The 19,097-nt window shown below is 39.8% G+C and overlaps 1 protein-coding gene across 1 annotated transcript in view; it reads left to right on the plus strand.

The window, feature by feature from the left end:
- The window catches only part of MAN1A1 (mannosidase alpha class 1A member 1), a 270,883-nt gene extending 252,072 nt beyond the window's left edge, over positions 1-18,811 (plus strand). The window contains exons 11-12 of the mRNA XM_077487030.1: positions 9,126-9,241; positions 12,247-18,811. Coding sequence (XP_077343156.1) covers positions 9,126-9,241; positions 12,247-12,373 — 243 coding nt within the window. The 3' untranslated portion in view covers positions 12,374-18,811. The remainder of the gene's footprint in view (positions 1-9,125; positions 9,242-12,246) is intronic.
- Positions 18,812-19,097: the final 286 nt, after the last annotated feature.

Raw genomic sequence — 19,097 nt, forward strand, 5'->3', positions numbered from 1 at the left:
AGGCTGTTGCACAAAGTAGTTTATTAAGAGAGACTCTATCGTATATCCAATAAATAAAACCTAAAAAACTGGGGTATCTGGCGCTACCTCTTATCAAAAAATAATAATAATTACAAACACCTAAAAGGAGAGTGTATTTTGGTGGGAAACCCTAATAATGCCAGCAAGTCCAATAATGCACCAACTTATTCTAAGAACTATCCTGTCTCTCAAATACTAATCTTGTATATCCAGTTACCACCACATGAAGATATTGATTCCCAGAAGAATACACCCCTACAGGGGCACTTCGCCTTTAAACCAGCTTTGAGGAAATCCAGCGCCTTGGCCCATATGCTGTATGGTCATTCGTATCCAGAAGAAAATTCAATTTTGCCATTCTAAGCTCCGTCAGCATCTGGATTTCCTCAAAGCTGGTTTAAAGGCGAAGTACCCCTGTAGGGGTGTATTCTTCTGGGAATCAATACCACTCCATGTTCAGTCTGCGGGGGTGAAACTTCAGGGGCTCCCTATGCACCTCGGGCCCTTGCTGTGCGTTAAGATGGCCCTGCCGCCTTGGTATCCCCTCTCCCTCCCAGTCTCTGGGTGTCTGCCTCTCAACCGCAGGGGTGATCAAATACCACAAAAAGAAAGCTCTATTTGTGGGAAAAAAAGGACATCGATTTTGTTTGGGAGCCACGTCGCATGATTGCGCAATTGTCAGTTAAAGCGACGCAGTGCTGAATCGCAAAAAGTGGTCTAGTCTTAAGCCAGCAAAATGGTCCGGTCTGAAAGTGGTTAAGTCAGCAGCTGCTGGCTTTTAATGTTTGCAGCGGTGGGTGGACCTTTTAAGGTTAAGAAAAGAGGGGGGGAAATGCACTGAACTGCATCAAATGCACTGGAACCCATCAAACATCAAAAATGCACATGCAAAAAATCATCTGGAACGCATCCGTACTGTAATTCTATGGTGTGAGCTGGCTCTTAGGCCCATCCCATTTGACTGCATGTTTGTGTCCGAGCTAAGGGATCTTTATGTAAAAGATTGAATATTTCACCTGTGGTTGGAGAATTATGGGTTCACATTTAATCTGCTGTATGCATTTTCTCCATGTTTTCTGTTAGGCAGAGGTGAAAATAACCCAGCAATACTTACATTGTAGGTGGGTTTGTTCCAACATGCATTTTCAACATGCATAAGACCTTTCAAGGTTTTATACCTTTTGCCACTGTAAATCGTGTGTGCAAAGTTATCAGTACAAGGATACTAAATGAAACTTCCCTTAAATTGATTTTCCCTGTGCTTTCAAATGTTGGCAGTTGCTTTTGTTTTTTTTACAGTATTTTATAAATGTCATGCAATCACAGATTCCTATATAAAAGTTTTATTACAGGAGAAAATTATTAATTGGAAAAACTGCAAAACAACCATTCTTTTAACTATCTTTCTAAACAAGCCTCGTGTTAGGCTACTCTTAAGTGCACTAGTGTTCTTAGGAGCTGAATAGAGCGTGCAAGCTACAGTAAATAATTGTTTGACAAATATGTTATCTACCATTGCCAAAGTCTTCCTCTGAAAATGGCGTCTTGCTGATCCAACAGCTTTGATACTCTGTGATACATTGACATAGACCAAGTCTGTTGGCTTCACTTGCTACATACTTGTTTTTGATTAGTGATTTAACAATTGTATTCACAAATGGCATTATCAAAAGGCGTCGGGGACTGCCTAGGTATTTCTGTAATTACCTTATTTCACGTCGTTTTTGGGGTTCATGACCAGCTGCGGACATGATTGGATGTGCCTAGCTAAGCTCCTGCCATATCCCCTGCAAAAATTCTGCTATTGCCCCTGCTACACCCTCACTCCCTGGGCCCACTTCAGATATATTTATATATATATATATATATATATATATATATATATATATATATATATATATATATATATATATATATATATATATTTGAAGACTGCTGATCCCTTCCACAACCATGACATGGAGGAAGGACGGAGCTGGATGAGAGTGAAATTTTTTAGATTCTGGATAGGGGTCGAGCAGCCAATGGATGCATCTATCCTGCTGCCAAAAGAGGCTAACCTGACCACAGTATCTTTGCAGAACAGTGAACGCTGAGAGGAAGTCGTCCCGATCAGTGGGTAACGCTGCTGCCATTTCCAAACTACTCGGGGAGAGTCCTACATATAGGACAAGCCCTGAACCCACATTAACCTACCTGGTGGTATGATTATGTCAGATTTATGTCATTGTTTTGTATGGAAATTTGGCGTATATTGTATTGTAGGCCTGTAATTATTAGGAATAACCCACTTTAATCTGTCCAAACAAGAGTCTAGTAGACATCCCGGGTATGATAAAGTTTGAAACGTGAAATCATAAATTATAATAACTATAAAAAAATAACTAAAAAATAACTTTTATTCACTAATGTAATCAAATCAAAAGCACTGAAATTTGCTCAGTTGCAGAATTGTCACTTTCAGTGCTTGCAGGGAACAGAGCCTGGTAAACAGTACATCGGGTGGAGTGCACAGCCTGCCGACACAGCGGGGAGACATTGTAGGATCCTGGGGACAAAGCGAGTAACTTTGCATGGATCTTGCAATGCAATCCCGAGTGTGGCTCAGGGTTACTGCTTTTGGTAGTGAAAATTCACCCACTCGAAATTACTGCCAGGGAGGTTAAAGGTCTTTATGGTGGAGAAGCAATGCAGTGCTTGACTGGTCAGGTTCAGGAATTTAGAGAGGATCTGTTGCTTCTCTGCCATGAACTCCAAAGAGTGGGGGACACACTTCAGCTCTGGAAAGGCCACCACATAAGTGATTTGTAATAAGTTAGGATTGCCATGCACAAGCCCAAAGCTGACATGCAAAAAATTTAATGAGGATCTCAAGAACCATCTGAGATGCAACAACCAAACAAAGGGCGCTAACCCCTGCTGAACGTGGAACCCCTTTAACAGCCCCCCCCCCATGTAAATTTTTAAAACGCAGGCCACTACAGTATGGATGAACAGGGTCTTGGGTAGAAATGCAACTGCATATGTGGTGTCCCTGAAAAAAAATAAAAATAAAAAAAGTCTCTGCATTGAAAGTGTTGCTGGAAGGACAAATTCCCTTGTACTGCGCTGTAGAAGATGTTGGTGCTATATAGACATTCATAAGGGTAGAGTGGGGAAGGCTCCTGCTGTCCTTGTACATGGCCACAGTCAGTGTTGACACTATACTTGGTGAAGAATGGGGATGGTGTACAGCTAATGGGAAGCTGCTCCCACCCTTTTTTTTAATGCCACCCCCCTCCATGTACACACTGCTCCCCTGCCATAAATATCTCTCACAGCCTATCAGTGACCTGTATATAGGTATTTCTTTACACAGTACGGGCCAAGCGGGAGGGAACAGGGCAGGGGGAGCAAAACATGGAGCATGGGTATAGGGGTGCACAATACAGGGGGGCACAATACAGAGGGGCACAGTAAAGGAGGGGACAGTACAAGGGTCACAGTACAAGGGTCACAGTACAAGGGTCACAGTACAGGAGGGCACAGTACAGGGGTTGTTGCAGATCTCTGTGACCTGGAAAAGGCATAGTATCCAGGAGTAATATGTTAGGCTTGCGGTGACCATTTGAAGATCAAAGCCATCCACGACTCCTGTGTGTAGCTCCAGGTGATGTGACTGCTCTCATGCTTCTCAGTGAAGGGGAGAGATAGCTGCTCAGCCTGGACGATATGTTCTTTGCAGGCAGTGTGGGGAGTTGACCCACTCAGTGCACTGCACTTTGAGCTGCATGAGGCAGTGGGGAAAATGGCAGGCTCCCGAGATGTTTAAACACAGGGTGCGCCCAGGAGTGTCATCAGACAGCACTCTAAGCATGCCCCATTCCAAGCTCAGCTGAGAAAGAACAGATGGCTGTTAAACTGCAGTTTGCATTTGCTAGCACCCAGGGAAGCTGTCATTATTACTGACAGGCAGCTCCCCCATGTTCAGTCTGCGGGGGTGAAACTTCAGGGGCTCCCAATGCACCTCGGACCCTTGCTGTGCGTTAGGTTGGCCCTGCCGCCTTGGTATCTCCTCTCCCTCCCAGTCTCTGGGTGTCTGCCTCTCTTCAGTGTCACTCCTGCGGGGTCCGCTCCCTGCTCTTCTGGCTCACATCGTAGCTATCCCCGGCCTGGTTCTTGAGGTACAGCTCGGGTGCTGACAGGCGCAGAGAGGGGGTGAAGCTAACTGGCATGGCACGCCTCCTTCCTCCTGCACCAAGACATGCGCCATGTCTGTCCCCTTCCCCCGCGCCAGGACATGGCACCACATCTGTTGGACCCTGCCCCCCTTCCCAGAGGAAGATGGTGTACTGGCACTCCCTGACTCCTGGAGAGAGGAAAGGAGGTGATCGGCGCCTTCCTCCCGCACCCCGGGCTATGGAAAACGAGGCACTGACAAGCTCCCATGCCCCCTCCTTCCAGCAGAGAGTAGGGAAACCAGCAGGGAAACTAACTTTTTATCTCACATGGTAGTTGCGCAGAAATTTTTCAAATGCTTTTTCTTGGGAAAAACGGTTTTGTGCTTTACAAAAAACAAAACAGTAAAGCTAGCCCAATGTTTTTGCATAATGTGAAATATGAAGTAAATAGATACCCAACAGGCCACCCTTCAAAATTGCACACGCTCGTGGAATGGCGCCAAACTTCACTACTTAAAAAATCCCTATAGTTACAGAGGAAGTCTAGGGAGAAAATTATTGTTCTCATGCTAACGTTCGCAGCGATACCTCACATGTGGTTTGAACACCGTTTTCATACGTGGGCAGGACTTGCGTACGCATTCGCTTCTGCATGCGAGTACACAGGGACAGGGGCGCTTTAAAAAAAAGTTATTGTTCATTTTACTTTATTTTAGTTTGATACTTTATTTTTTTCCCCCAAAAAATAATTTTTTTGATCACTTTTATTCCTATTACAAGGAATGTAAACATCCCTTGTAATAGGAATATGGCATGACAGGTCCTCTTTCCAGTGTGATATGGGATCAATAAGACCCCACATCTCACCTCTAGGCTGGAAAGCCTGAAATAAAAAAAAAAAGATCCTGGCTTTGATCGTAGCGGTGAGTCGGTAGAAGCACCAGAGGGCGGTGGCGGGGGGGGGGCATCCACTCTCTCCTCCCGCAAGAATGATCAAGCAGCAAAACAGCCGTTATGATCATTCTTATAGTGTAGGGCAGGGATATGCAATTAGAGGACCTCCAGCTGTTGCAGAACTACAATTCCCATGAGGCATAGCAAGACTCTGACAGCCACAAGCATGACACCCAGAGGCAGAGGTATGATGGGACGGCTGAAAAAACTGATATCTGAATGATGACAAAGTTTTCCATTTATACAATATTTCTAATGCAACGCACAGCATATACATACCAGAAATGACACCCCAAAATAGATTCTCCTACTCCTCCTGAGTACGGCGATACTACATGTGTGAGACTTCCAGAGCCTGGCCACATACAAAGGCCGAGTATGACTGGGTACAGCTGAGTATGGCAGGGTATGGTGGGATGGTTGAGCATGGATGGATGGATCCATGGATGTGACTGCAATTGTCACAGAGCAGCACTGTGGGCACTACAGATCCAGCCCACAGCACTGCTGCCGGGTGTGCCCTCTTCTTAAAGGTCCAAGCAGTACCGATTCACAAAAGTTTTAGCAGATAGTATAATGTTAAAAAAAAAAAAAAAATCTGAGGGAAAGGAAAAAGAAACAAACACATACAAATCAATAGTATGGCAATGGTATTAAAGCCATCAGCAAGTGAGATAAGACAGAGGGAAAGCTATAGACTGGGGGGGGGGCCACAGAGGGGGTCATAAAAGTGTACTGTATAGTGGATGAGGAAACCAATATCTGAATTTAGGCCATTGTTTTTTGTGTCAAAAGAAGCATCATTCTTGGCTCAAACGTTTTCCTTTCCTGTATAGTCCTGAAATTCCCTTTTAAGAACTAAAACTTTGCAGTCTTCTATAGTGTGGTCCAGTTGTGAGAAATTATGTCCCACAGGTGTGCAGAAACGGTCTTCCTCATGTTCCCTGATGGTATGTCTGTGCAAATTCATCCTCACTTGTAACTGTTTCACCAACATAAGATCCTTTGCTACATCTGTTGCATTGGATGAGGTCCACGGATCTATTTTATACATGGTTTGAAAGGGTTTGCAGTCAACAGGGCAGGATGAGGAGATTTCACACCATTTAAGAATGAAATCTAGAGTCCTCACTTTTGAGTTTCCTAACAATTTGTGGGTCGTCGCCCAATAGTTTTTTTTTTTTTTTTTTCTCCGGGCCACACACAGTAGCCATCAAATGGCACTTTATTACACTTGGCCACACAGGCCTCTGTACACTTGCCACCTAGGCATTACTCGCCACACAGTCTCATTACTACAGTCCTCTGGTCAGACCTTCTTCTCACAAATCTCATACATCTATTGACGCCCCAAGCATAGAAACAAAACATAAACATAGATATTTATTATTGGTTCTATTTCTGCAACAGGTTAAGTAAAGGAGTTAATTGGGTCAAACTGTGTAACATCAACATTACTCTAGTTTACACTTAGTTTTATCTTAATCCCACCATCCCGTCAACAGCATAAGACTCCTTCAGCCAATGGACCCCAGACACCGACTAATTACTCACCACAGAGAGCAGAATAAGAATAACCTTTTCTTACCGTGGCCACTTGTCTGCTCAACGTGAGTTTCGTGTCTCTGGCTGGGAACCCACCGGACTGTATCAGAGTTGAAAGTCCCCATTCTGTTAAATTAGGTTAGGGAGTCTCCAAACAAGACATTCAGATGAGATGGTAGATCCTAATCTTTTGAAAATAAAATGAGGTGCTTTATGCATACACTACAGTGGAGAGAGACCATACACTGATATTCAGGTCTACCAGGCCGAATGAAGAAGGAAGTGTGTCTGACTTACAAACATCAAGTTTAACAATATATACTTATGAATATGCATAAGGTCAATCAGCATTCATATCTTAACAGCAACAGAACGGTTAAGTAGGTGTATACATAATGTGACTGATAGAAAGTGAAAGAAAATATGGTACTGGATCAGACCAGCTAGATAAGACAGTCCATTCTCGAGCAAAAAAACGAGTAAACTGCTGCTGCTTATCTGGCGGTGAAGGTCGTCAGACTGAAAACGCTATGTCTAAAAAAGAAGCAAGAAAGTGCGTTAAAAGTTCTTAAAGTGATATAGATATATACTGACAGGTGAAGTGAATATTATTATCTTGTGACAGTGGCATCTGAAAGTGGGCCATCTATATTGGACAGCAAGTGAATATGTTGTCTCTGAAGCTAATGTGTTGAAAGCAGAAAAAAAACAGGCAGACGTAAGGATTTGAGTGACATTGACGAGGGCCAAATTGTAATGATTATAGATGACTGGGTCAGCTCTAGTGTCTCCAGTCTGCAGTGGTCAGGACCTAGCAAAAGTGGTACACGGTAGGAAAACCTGCGAATCATTGACCTGCTAATGGGCAGCGAAGACTCAGTGACATGTGGGGAGCAGAGTCTAGCCCGTGTAGCCCAATCCAACAGAAGAGCTACTGTAGCTTAAATTGCTGAAAAAAAGTTAATGCTTATCCCGATGTGTCAGAACACACTACACCACGGTTTGTGGCGTATGGGGCTTTGCAGCTGCAGACTGTTCAGGGTGCCCATGCAGAATGTGTTGATTTGGCTTCCAGATCTCAATCCATTTGAGCATAATTTACAGAATTTGTCACTGACAGCTTGAAGGCAGATATCACCGCATACCTTTAGAGATCTAGTGGAATCCATGCCTCATGGGGTTATGGTGGATGGTGGTAATGGTATGGCTAATCTGTATGCAAGCTAGCAGAAAAAGCCTACATGCAACTGGATAGCAGATATTCTACAAAGTGTGGAAGTGTAGTATACATGCTGCAATTGGGAGCAGTGAAAAGGCAATGCTTGAACAAACATGCTGACTGAAAAGCAAGTATATTTTTGCTTTTATTACAGGCATGCTTTTATATACCAAGTAACCCTTTGCTGACCAGGTCACTTTAAAGCAAAGCGTGTTTGCCTACAACAACCAACTATGTGATTAATTTTGCAATGCAGAAAAACCTAACTGGTTTCAATGAACTTTTTATGCATGAAGGCTTATATAGCATGGCAGTTGATGGCTTGAGTGCAAAAAACATGCTGTATCATATTACATTTTTATTTGGCTTAGTTCAGGTATAGAAGTCACATCTACTTGTAGCTAAGACTGCATACACACTTGAGTGTAGCATTTTCAATCGTTTTTTGCGGCGTTTTTTACTGCGATTTGCGGCGTATTTGCCGCGAATCTGTGCAAAAGGTCACCAATGTTAAAAGAAAAGAAAAACGCCCAAATCAGCCCGATTCGCCTGACAAAAAAGGGTCCGGAACTTGTTTGAGCTTCAGGCGACTTGGAGTGGAGATGTGAACCATCTCCATTGAGAATAATGGATTTTTTCCCCTCCAGCGTTTTTGTAGCTTCAGGCGTCAAGCTACAAAACACTTAGGTGTGAATGGGGTCTAAATTAGAAGATTTCTGATTTAAACAAATACCTTTGTATTAGTGTGCATAAGCAGAGGACAACGAAAGTTTTATCCATATTGATATTACTGATTTGTACATAAAAATATTTTAGATGGTATAATTCCAGTACTTAACATGCATACAGAGCTGTACACATTTTTTAATCTTTGAACAAGGTATGCAATTTTGCATGGACACAGTTTCAGCATGTTAAATTTTGGTCTTAGTGTGAATTTGTATGCATCTCAATGAATCTTATTATACTAATGCTCTAATATAGTACATCTGTAAATCCAAAATGTCACAAAAACCTGGCGGTGTTAATTGACTTGCTGCCCAACAAAAAAGTAACATACATCATCTTTTTCTTATCAGTCTTTGTAAATTGAAACCATGCCCATATTATTTGCAACAAGGTGCTTTCAATTGGCAGAAATGTGAAAGGTAATTGCATTTTGCAGGTTAATCGAAACATTGACAGATTCATGTGAAGCAGCCTAATTGTGTTCTTGTTGTTGTCAGGCTTTAGAAAAATTCTGCCGCGTTGAAGCAGGCTATTCTGGAGTCAGAGATGTTTACGCAACACACCCAAGCCACGATGATGTGCAGCAAAGTTTCTACCTTGCAGAGACACTCAAGTAAGTATGTTTGGGAACAAGATAGTAATTTATTCTTTCAGCCACAGAGATCGTAGATAGTGGCAGGCTTTGCATAGACTTCCAGTCAAAAATTAGAAGCGGCTGTTGGTCGTATGTGGATGGCACACACACTCCTGGAAATTCATAAAGAGTGTTGTAAACACTCGCTAGAAATGTGTCCCCCAACAGCTCAAAAAAATCAGCAGCTTGAAATTGGTCATGAAATATATATGGGTCTAGCAACATTTGTAAATGGTAAAACTTAAAACGGGAGAATACTGCATTAAGGCCAGTAGATGGAGATGAGGATCACAGGAAATCTATACATCTTGTTAGCAACAGATACATTATAACCATTCTAGAAAACATTGAGGGTGTTTATAAATGTAACAGTTGATACTATGGGGTTCCAAAGGAATCTATCAATGGCCAGTACAGGCAGCTGCACTGTAGTAAAGGATACGTACACACTCCTTTCCGTGCTTCAGCATAGCTCTACAGCAGCTGAAACCTGCTGCTGAATGGAGTCTTAAGTAGGCACCAAGTATGGGAACTTTTTTTCCTTTTTATAAACATGTTGGGCTCAAGAGATAAACTGGGACTTTAACAAGTACCTTCTAAATACAATTAATTCAATAAGCATCTAACATTTCATCATATTTCCAACTTCTAAGTTAAATTTGCAAAAGTCAAATTTTTTGGGGTTAGCAATTCAATTTTGGTCCACATTTTCAGTTTATAAATGATTCCCCATCATTTGATATTGTTTTGAATGTATCTAGATATTTGTTGCAAATTATACTTCACATATTGATGTTAAACGGTAATTCACTCATTCCATGAATCTGAATTATTTCCTCAAGGTTTCATTAACATCATTCACTTCTTCAAGAGAACATTAACATGTCATATGAATGTATAATTGCACAAATGGCAAACGTATACGTTTTTTGCCTGCATACAAGGCTTCTGTCTACTGTACTAGATTAACAAAATTTTGTATACCTATAATTTCCAGCAGCTATAAAATCGGTGTTTTTTCCCTCACCATACAGTGAGGGAAAAACTTCTTTTGATCCCCTGCCTATTTTGTATGTTTGCCCACTGACAAATAGTCAGTCTATAATTTTGGTAGGTTTATTTTAACAGTAAGAGACAGAATAACAAAAATATACAGAAAACCACATTTCAAAAGTATTCAAAATTGATTTGGATTTTAACTACTCGTGAAGGGGGTGCTCCTAATCTCAGCTTGTTACCTGTATAAAAGACACCTGTTCACAGAAGCAATCAATCAGATTCCAATCTCTCCACCATAGCCAAGACCAAAGAGCTGTCCAGGGATGTCAGGGATAAGATTGTAGACCTACACAAGGCTGGAATGGGCTTCAAGACCAGTGCCAAACAGCATGGAAAAGAAGAAAGGTAACAGCGATCTCTGCAGGGACAACTCAATCCATACACCAGGTCCACTCACAGGTGCCAAGGCTTAATGTGTCCCAACACACTCCAATGCAACAGTAGTAAGAAGAGCCGGCAACACTGTAATCCTTGAAGTGTTGTTTATTGGTACATCAGAGTGCCAGACAGCTTGGTGAGATGGTGGCAACAGTCGGTGCGATTGTTCGCAAATGGAAGAAACACAAAATAATTGTCAATCTCCCTCAGTCTGGGGCTCCATGCAAGGTCGCACCTTGTGGAGTTTCAATGATCATGAGAATGAGGAATCCTCCCAGAACTACACAGGAGGATCTGGTCAATGATCTCAAGGCAGCTGGGACCATAGCCACCAAGAAAACAATTGGTAACACACTATGCCTTGAAGGACTGAAATCCTGCAGCACCCGCAAGTTCCCTCTGCACGAAGCACATGTACAGGACCATCTGAAGTTTGCTAAGGAACATCTGAATGATTCAGAAGAGAAAAGGCTGAAAGTGTTGTGGTCAGATGAGACCAAGATCAAGCTCTTTGGCATCAACACAACCCGCCATGTTTGCCTATGACCCCAAGAATACCACATCACTATCAAACATAGCATCCACACGCATAGATGTGAACCTAACCTTAAAGGGGTGCCGTGACTGGAAAATGGTTGGGAAGTGCTGACTTAACTAGACTCAGGCATTTGTGACCTGTTTTAGAGACACTATTATTGAAACCAGAGTTATCAGCATCTTATCCAGACAGCCCTTTCTGAAGTACACATGGCAGTATTTAATGCCAAGTTCTTGTTGGCTACTATCTTATGGTTTAGTGTTCAAAGGGTAGGAAATATGTGGTTTGTGGTCAGATTTTTACTCTTTCTACCATGTAATATGTTCGCATAGCTGTGCTCCTTTTATAGATAATGTAAAATCTCTTCTAAACATTTCCCACTGCAGACTAGGATTGATGTTGAAGTGGAACTTTAGGCTAAGAATTGAAATAGTGGACAGGCAGGATTTTTAATGTAGAAGAGACATGCTTTGTCACCAAATCTGAACCATGGGTTTGTTTGAGCCCAAATATGTAAAATCTGTTGTGTATCTACACCTTATTTTGGTCACTGCCTAATAGAATAAATTCACCTTTGGGAAATATGTTACATGTTTCAACCGTTTTTAGGGTGGAACATTCAACATGTTCCCAAATCTGCAGCCGCTGCCTGTGGTTGTCGGCCTGTAGTTCTCGATTAAGCTATCATGGCACTGTGGAGAGCCATGGTAGTTCATTGATTCTTCCTGTCAGACTGTATCTGCCTGTCCATACAGGTTGTACGGCACACAGATACTCTGACAGATCTGAAGGAAACCTGCATGGCACCAGCAATCTGCTGATCGCTGGTGCAATGCTTTTTTTTTTTTTTCCTCCAAAAAAAGTGCATTTCTTTTTTCTAAAAAGTGAACTTATCCTTTAATCTACATTTCAAAATAATACATTAATTGGAACACCCATTGCTGTTTTAGAATCCTTTTATCAGATTCCAATTTTTTTTTTATTTACTTACTTTGCTTATCCCTTTCAGATATCTCTACTTATTATTTTCGGACGATGAGCTTCTACCATTAGAACATTGGATTTTCAACACTGAAGCGCATCCATTGCCCATCAACCGAAAAACTGAGAGAACGAAAGAAGGCTTGGCTGAATAGAAGCAATTCCAATTGATTTTATTTTTTATACATTTTCATTCACTGCATTCCTTCGGTAGTCCGTTCGACCGATTTCAGGACAGACATCCTTCATGTCAACAAGTTTCTTTTCCTGAAGATGTATTCCAACATTTGCAGTCTTTCATGTTTTCTCTGAGATTCCTTGATGATTCTAGAGCCATTCCATTGTGATCTTCCAACTGATTGTGAATCAAAAGCACCTTTCCCTGTGGACATTGCATATAGTTAGCTAGACAATCATCACTTGCCATATAGAAAAGATCATATAGAAAGTCTGCACTTTTAGTTACCAGTTCTTTCCTTTCATTTGACTGCAAAGATCCTTTCTCCTCTGTGAGGAGATTGTCTGCTTTATGCTGTAATATTTTGCCATGTTGCAAAAAGCCATAAAGAATAGTATAAAATAACTTTTTTTCTTTCCAGTTATATGTGAATCTAATTTGTCTGAAATTTTTCTAAGACAAATTGTGTAACTGTGACACCTTTCCTATTATGCGGGTTTTCTTTGGTAAAATGTTCAGAAGAATTATGTTTTTTATGAAACAGGACAAAAATATCATGCAGGCATTTTTTTTTTTTTTTTGGCAATGACTTTTTTTTTTTTTTTTTGTTTAAAGGATTAGTGACCTGATCTATTATATTAAATTGCTCTGAAAGTATTTTGAATATAAAACGTTTAGAAATATCTATATATCTGATCTATAGACAATCCAGGTTGTGCAAAGAAAATAATTTTTAATATGTTCAGATTATTTTTCCTAGGGAAAGATTGCTCATCCTTTGTATCTAAAAATTCCATTTTCATTTTTTTTTTTTTTTTTTTTTACTTTGAGCATCAAAATGTCTGTGGACCACCTACATTTTAACTTCCTAAAAGATGTTAAAGCTGAGCTGGATCTTTCAACTAAAGGGATTTGATAAAAGATGTTAAAGCTGAGCTGGTTCTTTCAACTAAAGGGATTTGATAAACCTGGAATAATAAAACTGGAGATTGCAGATTTGTCATGAACTCTTGTTTTAAATATCTGCTTTTTATTTGTGGACTCTGCTAATAAAAATAGGAGCATATTGGATGTCCAACACGTATGCTTGTGGGGCAGCATTCACACAAATCCAGTTTGGCTTTATGTTCATTCTGGGCAAATGGTAAAAAAAATAAAATCCATTCTTTAAATTTTCTAGTGTGGTTTAGAAAAGAAGAGTCAATACCTCGTTTCTATCGATAACACCCCAACATTTCTAAATTATGCCAGAAATTGAGACTGGTGTAATGAAAGAAATCATTGTTAGAGGGCAAAAGGAGCTCCATGACTCTAACAAGGTGTGTGCAACCTCAGCATTGCTGGTTCAACCACCAGTCTTGTGATGTATACATTTTCTTACAGCACCTTGGTATTTACATATAAATATATTGAAATGTTAATAATTTCTAATTTAACAGTGGCCATTTCCTAGAGGCCAGTGGTGTTCTTTGTATGCACAGGCGCATCATTTTTGATTCAATAAATGATGTAATGTTGATACCTTATTCACTATAATGGTTTTGTACACATGGATCTGTCACACTGTTTTCTGTGCTATTTCTCTGAAGAATGCTAACAAAAATACAAATGTTATGATTTAAAGAAAAGTGGCTGGTGAAGATGTTTCATGGCAGCATATAGACTGTAAAGTGACCAGTCCTCCTTAATAGGTTGTCCATTTTCCTTCATACATTCCTTTTGACCACTTAACATGTATTGTCATAGTTGGAGGTGGTTAAAATGATCAACCTCCTGCAAAGTCACAGCACTGGCTCCCCAGTGTTTAGCTCCTTAGATTTTATGGATGTCTGTTTTATTCATAAAGGAAGCACATTTCATATTCGGCCATGGCTTTCCTGTAACAAAATTATGTAAAGTCCTACCAACAGTAGATGTTCCAACTGACAACACAAACCTAAATGAATGTGTAAAAATGAGGGCCCTGGTACCAAATACACAGCCCACAGACCTCATAGGGCCCACCAGCACTACTCTATGCCTACAGCATCTTAGCTGTGCTGGCTGTATTAAGTACTAGCAATGTATCACTTGTTGGTTGACAGGGGTTAAAAGGCTCATAGACTTAAACTCTTCTCTCTCACTGTTCATTGTGGAATGTGCTCTGTGTGATGATGGCTCCTGATTGGACAATGCTGTTAGTCATATGTCATCACCATAATGCGCGCAGAGCAGTGCAGGCATTATTATATTGTGGTAACACACAGAAATGTGTATTTTACTGTACTTTAATGCAGCACATACACATAGGATGTTTCATTAAAATTTTTGCACAAATGTGTTTGTGTACGTCACAATGTAACATAATAACCTAATTTGTGAAAATTAAGCTATTATTCTGCTCTCTATACATGATTTTGGGAGCTGCACTTTAGATCCCGTGTTGACCACCTCTGATCAAGAAATCCATGAATCCTATATGGGAATCAGCATGCTTAATGTATGCTTCACATCTAACTTGGAACAACCCTGAAATGTTTGCCTTAGCTGGGCTGCTTTTTAATCTCTCTTGTCATGATCTCTACCTCACTTTACATCAGTTACATGTAATATGACAGATTTTCCTGAGGGTGCATGTTTGGTTCTTCAAACCTCCTGGTTTTAACAGTAAATTTTATTGCATTTAGGCTATTGAAATTGATCTGACTAGTTCTATATTTCTTTCCAGTATTTTGTCCAATTCCAGGCATTTTTAAAATTATATATTTTATAAACGGAATTAGAACCAGCACTTTTCATAGAAAAACACAAAGCAAATTTTACATTTAAACTTTTTTTGTCTTAGTTTTTGGATAGAATAGAAAAGGATGAGAACCTTTTTTACATTTATTTCAGTCTGTGATAACACTTAAAGTAGCTATTCGAACCAAATATTTTGCAGTACATGCAGAAAAATTAATGCAGGTACACAGAAGTACTTGTTGATCTGACAAATTCATTGTCCTCCCAACTTCCTATCTGAGCTGACAACACAGTGGGGTTGATTTACTAAAACTGGAGAATGCAAAATCTGGTGCAGCTGTGCATGACAGGCAATCGGCTTCTAACTTAACCACTTTAAAACTAGGCCGCCTTTTGACACTTTAAGTTAAAATCCCAATTTTTTCGCTAGAAAATGACTGTGTTTGAAAAACAGCTGTGCAAATACTGTATGACATAAAAAATTGCAACAACCGCCATTTTGTTCTCTAGGGTTTCTGCTAATATATAATTTTTTTTTTTTCTTAAGCAGAGACAGTAGAAAATATGACGGTCATTGCACATTCTTATGCCATGCATTATTTGCGTAGCAGTTTTTCAAACACAAGTTTTGAGAGAAAATACACTTCCCGACCGGCGCACACGATGAACGTCGGCAGAATGGCACAGGCAGGCATATTGGCGTACAGATACATCCAGTTTTAAAATCCGCCCTTCCATCGTGAGCGCGCCGCCGGTGGCGCACTCGCGTGTCAGTCGGGACCCCCGTGAGTCCGGTCTGCAGTTGTAAACAGCATCTCCCCCGTTCTGCCTAGCAACAAGTGACGCTGATCTCTGCTCCATGTGATTGGAGCAGAGATCAGTGTTCACTAAAACAAAGCCCAGCCCCCCACAGTTAGTAACACGCCCCTAAGAACACTTAACCCCTACACTGCCACCCACTGGTTAACCCCTTCACTGCCAGTGTCATTTACACAGGAATCACTGCATTTGTATAGCAGTGATTGCTGTATAAATGACAATGGTCCCAAAAATGTCCGATGTGTCTGCCATAATGTCGCAGCCACAATAAAAATCGCTGATCGCCGCCATTACTAGTAAAAAAAAATGTATAAAAATGCCATAAACTATCCCCCTATTTTGTAAACGCTATAACTTTTGCGCAAACCAATCAATCGCTTATTGAGATTTTTTTTACCAAAAATATGTAGAAGAATATGCATCAGCCTAAACTGAGGGAAACATTTTTTTATATATATTTTTGGGGGTTATTTATTATAACAAAAAGTAAAAAATGCGTTTTTTTTCAGAATCGTCGCTCTATTTTTGTTTATAGCACAAAAAATAAAACGCAGGGGTGATCAAATACCACCAAAACAAAGCTCTATTTGTGGGAAAAAAAGGACTTCAATTTTGTTTGATAGCCACGTCGCACGACCGCGCAATTGTCCGTTAAAGCGGCGCAGTGCCGAATCGCAAAAAGTGGTCTGGTCTTAAGCCAGCAAAATGATCCGGTCTGAAAGTGGTTCATGAATCTTCACTCAAAAAAACACTATGTAACCCAATTTTTTTTTTTAAATGTAAAATGTTACAGCGAGTAAATGGGTCCCTAACACATCAAGCTCGCAGAATGGTGACAAACGAAGATACTTAAATCTCCATCGCTTACATTTTTTTTTTTTACAGGTTACCAGTTTGGAGTTTTAGCACTAAAATTGCTCTCGCTATAACGTTTGCGGCATTACCTAACATGTGGTATGAACGCAGTTTACATATGCATGTGCAACCTACTTATGCATTCGCTTCTGCACACGCATGAAGGGACGGGTCATATATATATATATATATATATATATATATATATATATATATATATATATATATATATATATATATATATATATACACACACATACAATTTTTCATAACTTTTATTCCTTTCACAAGAAATGTAAATATCCCTTATGTTAGAAAGAAAAGGGATGACCGTTCCTCTTGATGGAGACATCTGGGGTCTATAAGACCCCAGATCTCTCCTCTACCCTTGAAAGCATCAAATCAAAAAGAAAAACATTGATCTGATGCTTTATAAAATAAATAAAAAAAGATAATTGTCTGCCCTAGACCATAAGTGTGTTATGTCGCTCCCAGCCTCCTAGGTCAACGAGATGAAGAGAGACATCTGCTCTCTCAGCTCTGTGGCAAACTATGCAAACCATTGGCGGCAGGAGGGGGGGTACCCCTCCGACTTCTGAAAGCAATCCAGCAGCTAATCGGCTGCTCAGATTGTTTTTCTGATAAATACAATCACCGGCTGAAAAAAAAACCAGGGTTAGGTCTGACAGCTTCAGTCATAACCCTGGTAAACCACTTCAAACCTATAACATAAATGTACGTTAGGGGGTCTTGAGATAGTTGAGACAAAAAAAAAAAAAATCGGAAAGCTGAATGGTTTCTAGACAGAGCTGAACCAGATTTTGCACTCTCCGGAGCACCTCCCCTATATGTTGTGGAGGCATTTTGTAGTCCAACAAAAAAACTAAACAGCACAGACCGCACTGTGTGGTATTTCCATGCAGCATTCAAGCTGGATTTCTGGCAGATAACCCAATCTTTTTTTTTTTTTTTTTTTTGTCCTGTTCATGCGGAATTTTTTTTTTGTTTTTTTGGGACAACACGTGGGTAAATATTTTGTATATTGCAGAAATGAACTGAATGTTTATTTTGCCCTCACGTAGGCTTTAACCAGTTGTGGTTATGTCCTGATTAGGGAGATTTTCACGTGAACAGGAAATTAGTAATACTATCCCCATTGAGGAGATATATACTGCATTTAAATTAATTCTCATCCTTGCGCTATCCAAAATAAGACAAACTTTTTTGGCTTAAGTTCCATTTTAAGTCTCATTCCTATTTACCACAGGTAAAAATACCAAGCTCCAAATGGAGAAAAGGTATCTTTAGAAATGCAATAATGTTATGAAACAATCCATGCATACAGCTTTTCTCCAATATTTTTCTTCCAAACCTTCCATAGCTTTGGTCTGTTTTTTTTTTTCTAAATCACCGTCTGGAATGAAAGTCTAAATTTTTCCTACAATGTGTCTAAACAGAATTTGATCTTTCATCTTTGGTATTAGTTTCCTTTAACTTTGATACACATTTGTCAAACCCCCATAGATTCAGTCTGCAGTATACAAGACACACCACAAGCTAGAATTTGTGCCATCATCCATGTAAAAGAATAGTAGGATTAATGTTATGTTATTTCTAAAAGCCAAATAAGCACAAGCATCTTTTATTTAGGCTGGCCCCAGGATTAGATAAACCAGCTTTAAAATATCATCAGAGTAACACTGGATCAAACCAATTTGTTATTTTTAATATGCATTCACATTTCTTGGAAAGATAAATGATGCTTATCAATACGTTTAATTGTATTTCTTTTTAATCAAACAGGTTTGCGAAACTAATCACGTGTTTAACATTTATTCTGTTGATGGATTTTTAGCAACAGGTCCATTTGTTTTCTTTCTATGCATTGGAATTTATTTTTACATTCCACCTTTATATAGATCTAAAATTTTAGGGAATATGTAATAGATTAAAATGCACAATTTATAAGAATTATATTTGTAAAATTCTATTGTGAATAAAGTCTTTTATTCTACATGAAGTTTTGGTGATGTATTTTTTTTTTATTTTTTTTTTATAAGCAATATGAAAGGAGGATGTTTTATTAATGACACACAAAAAGATAAACCTGACAATAAGCAGACTATTCTCTCACCATATGAATTCAAAATGAGCTAAATCATTACCCAGTTGTGGATATTGCACATGATGCTTAAAAAAAAAAAAAAAAAAACTTGAAGTGCACAGTACACTTCTGCTCTGTTGTCACAGCTCCCCTGTATTTTGACCATTCAGTTGCAGTGTAAGGCTGGCTATAGACAAAATCT

The sequence above is a fragment of the Lithobates pipiens genome, unplaced genomic scaffold (assembly GCF_037356315.1).
Source record: "Lithobates pipiens isolate NorthernLeopardFrog02 unplaced genomic scaffold, aLitPip1_a1.2 Scaffold_18, whole genome shotgun sequence".
NCBI classification, from domain to species: Eukaryota; Metazoa; Chordata; class Amphibia; order Anura; family Ranidae; genus Lithobates; species Lithobates pipiens.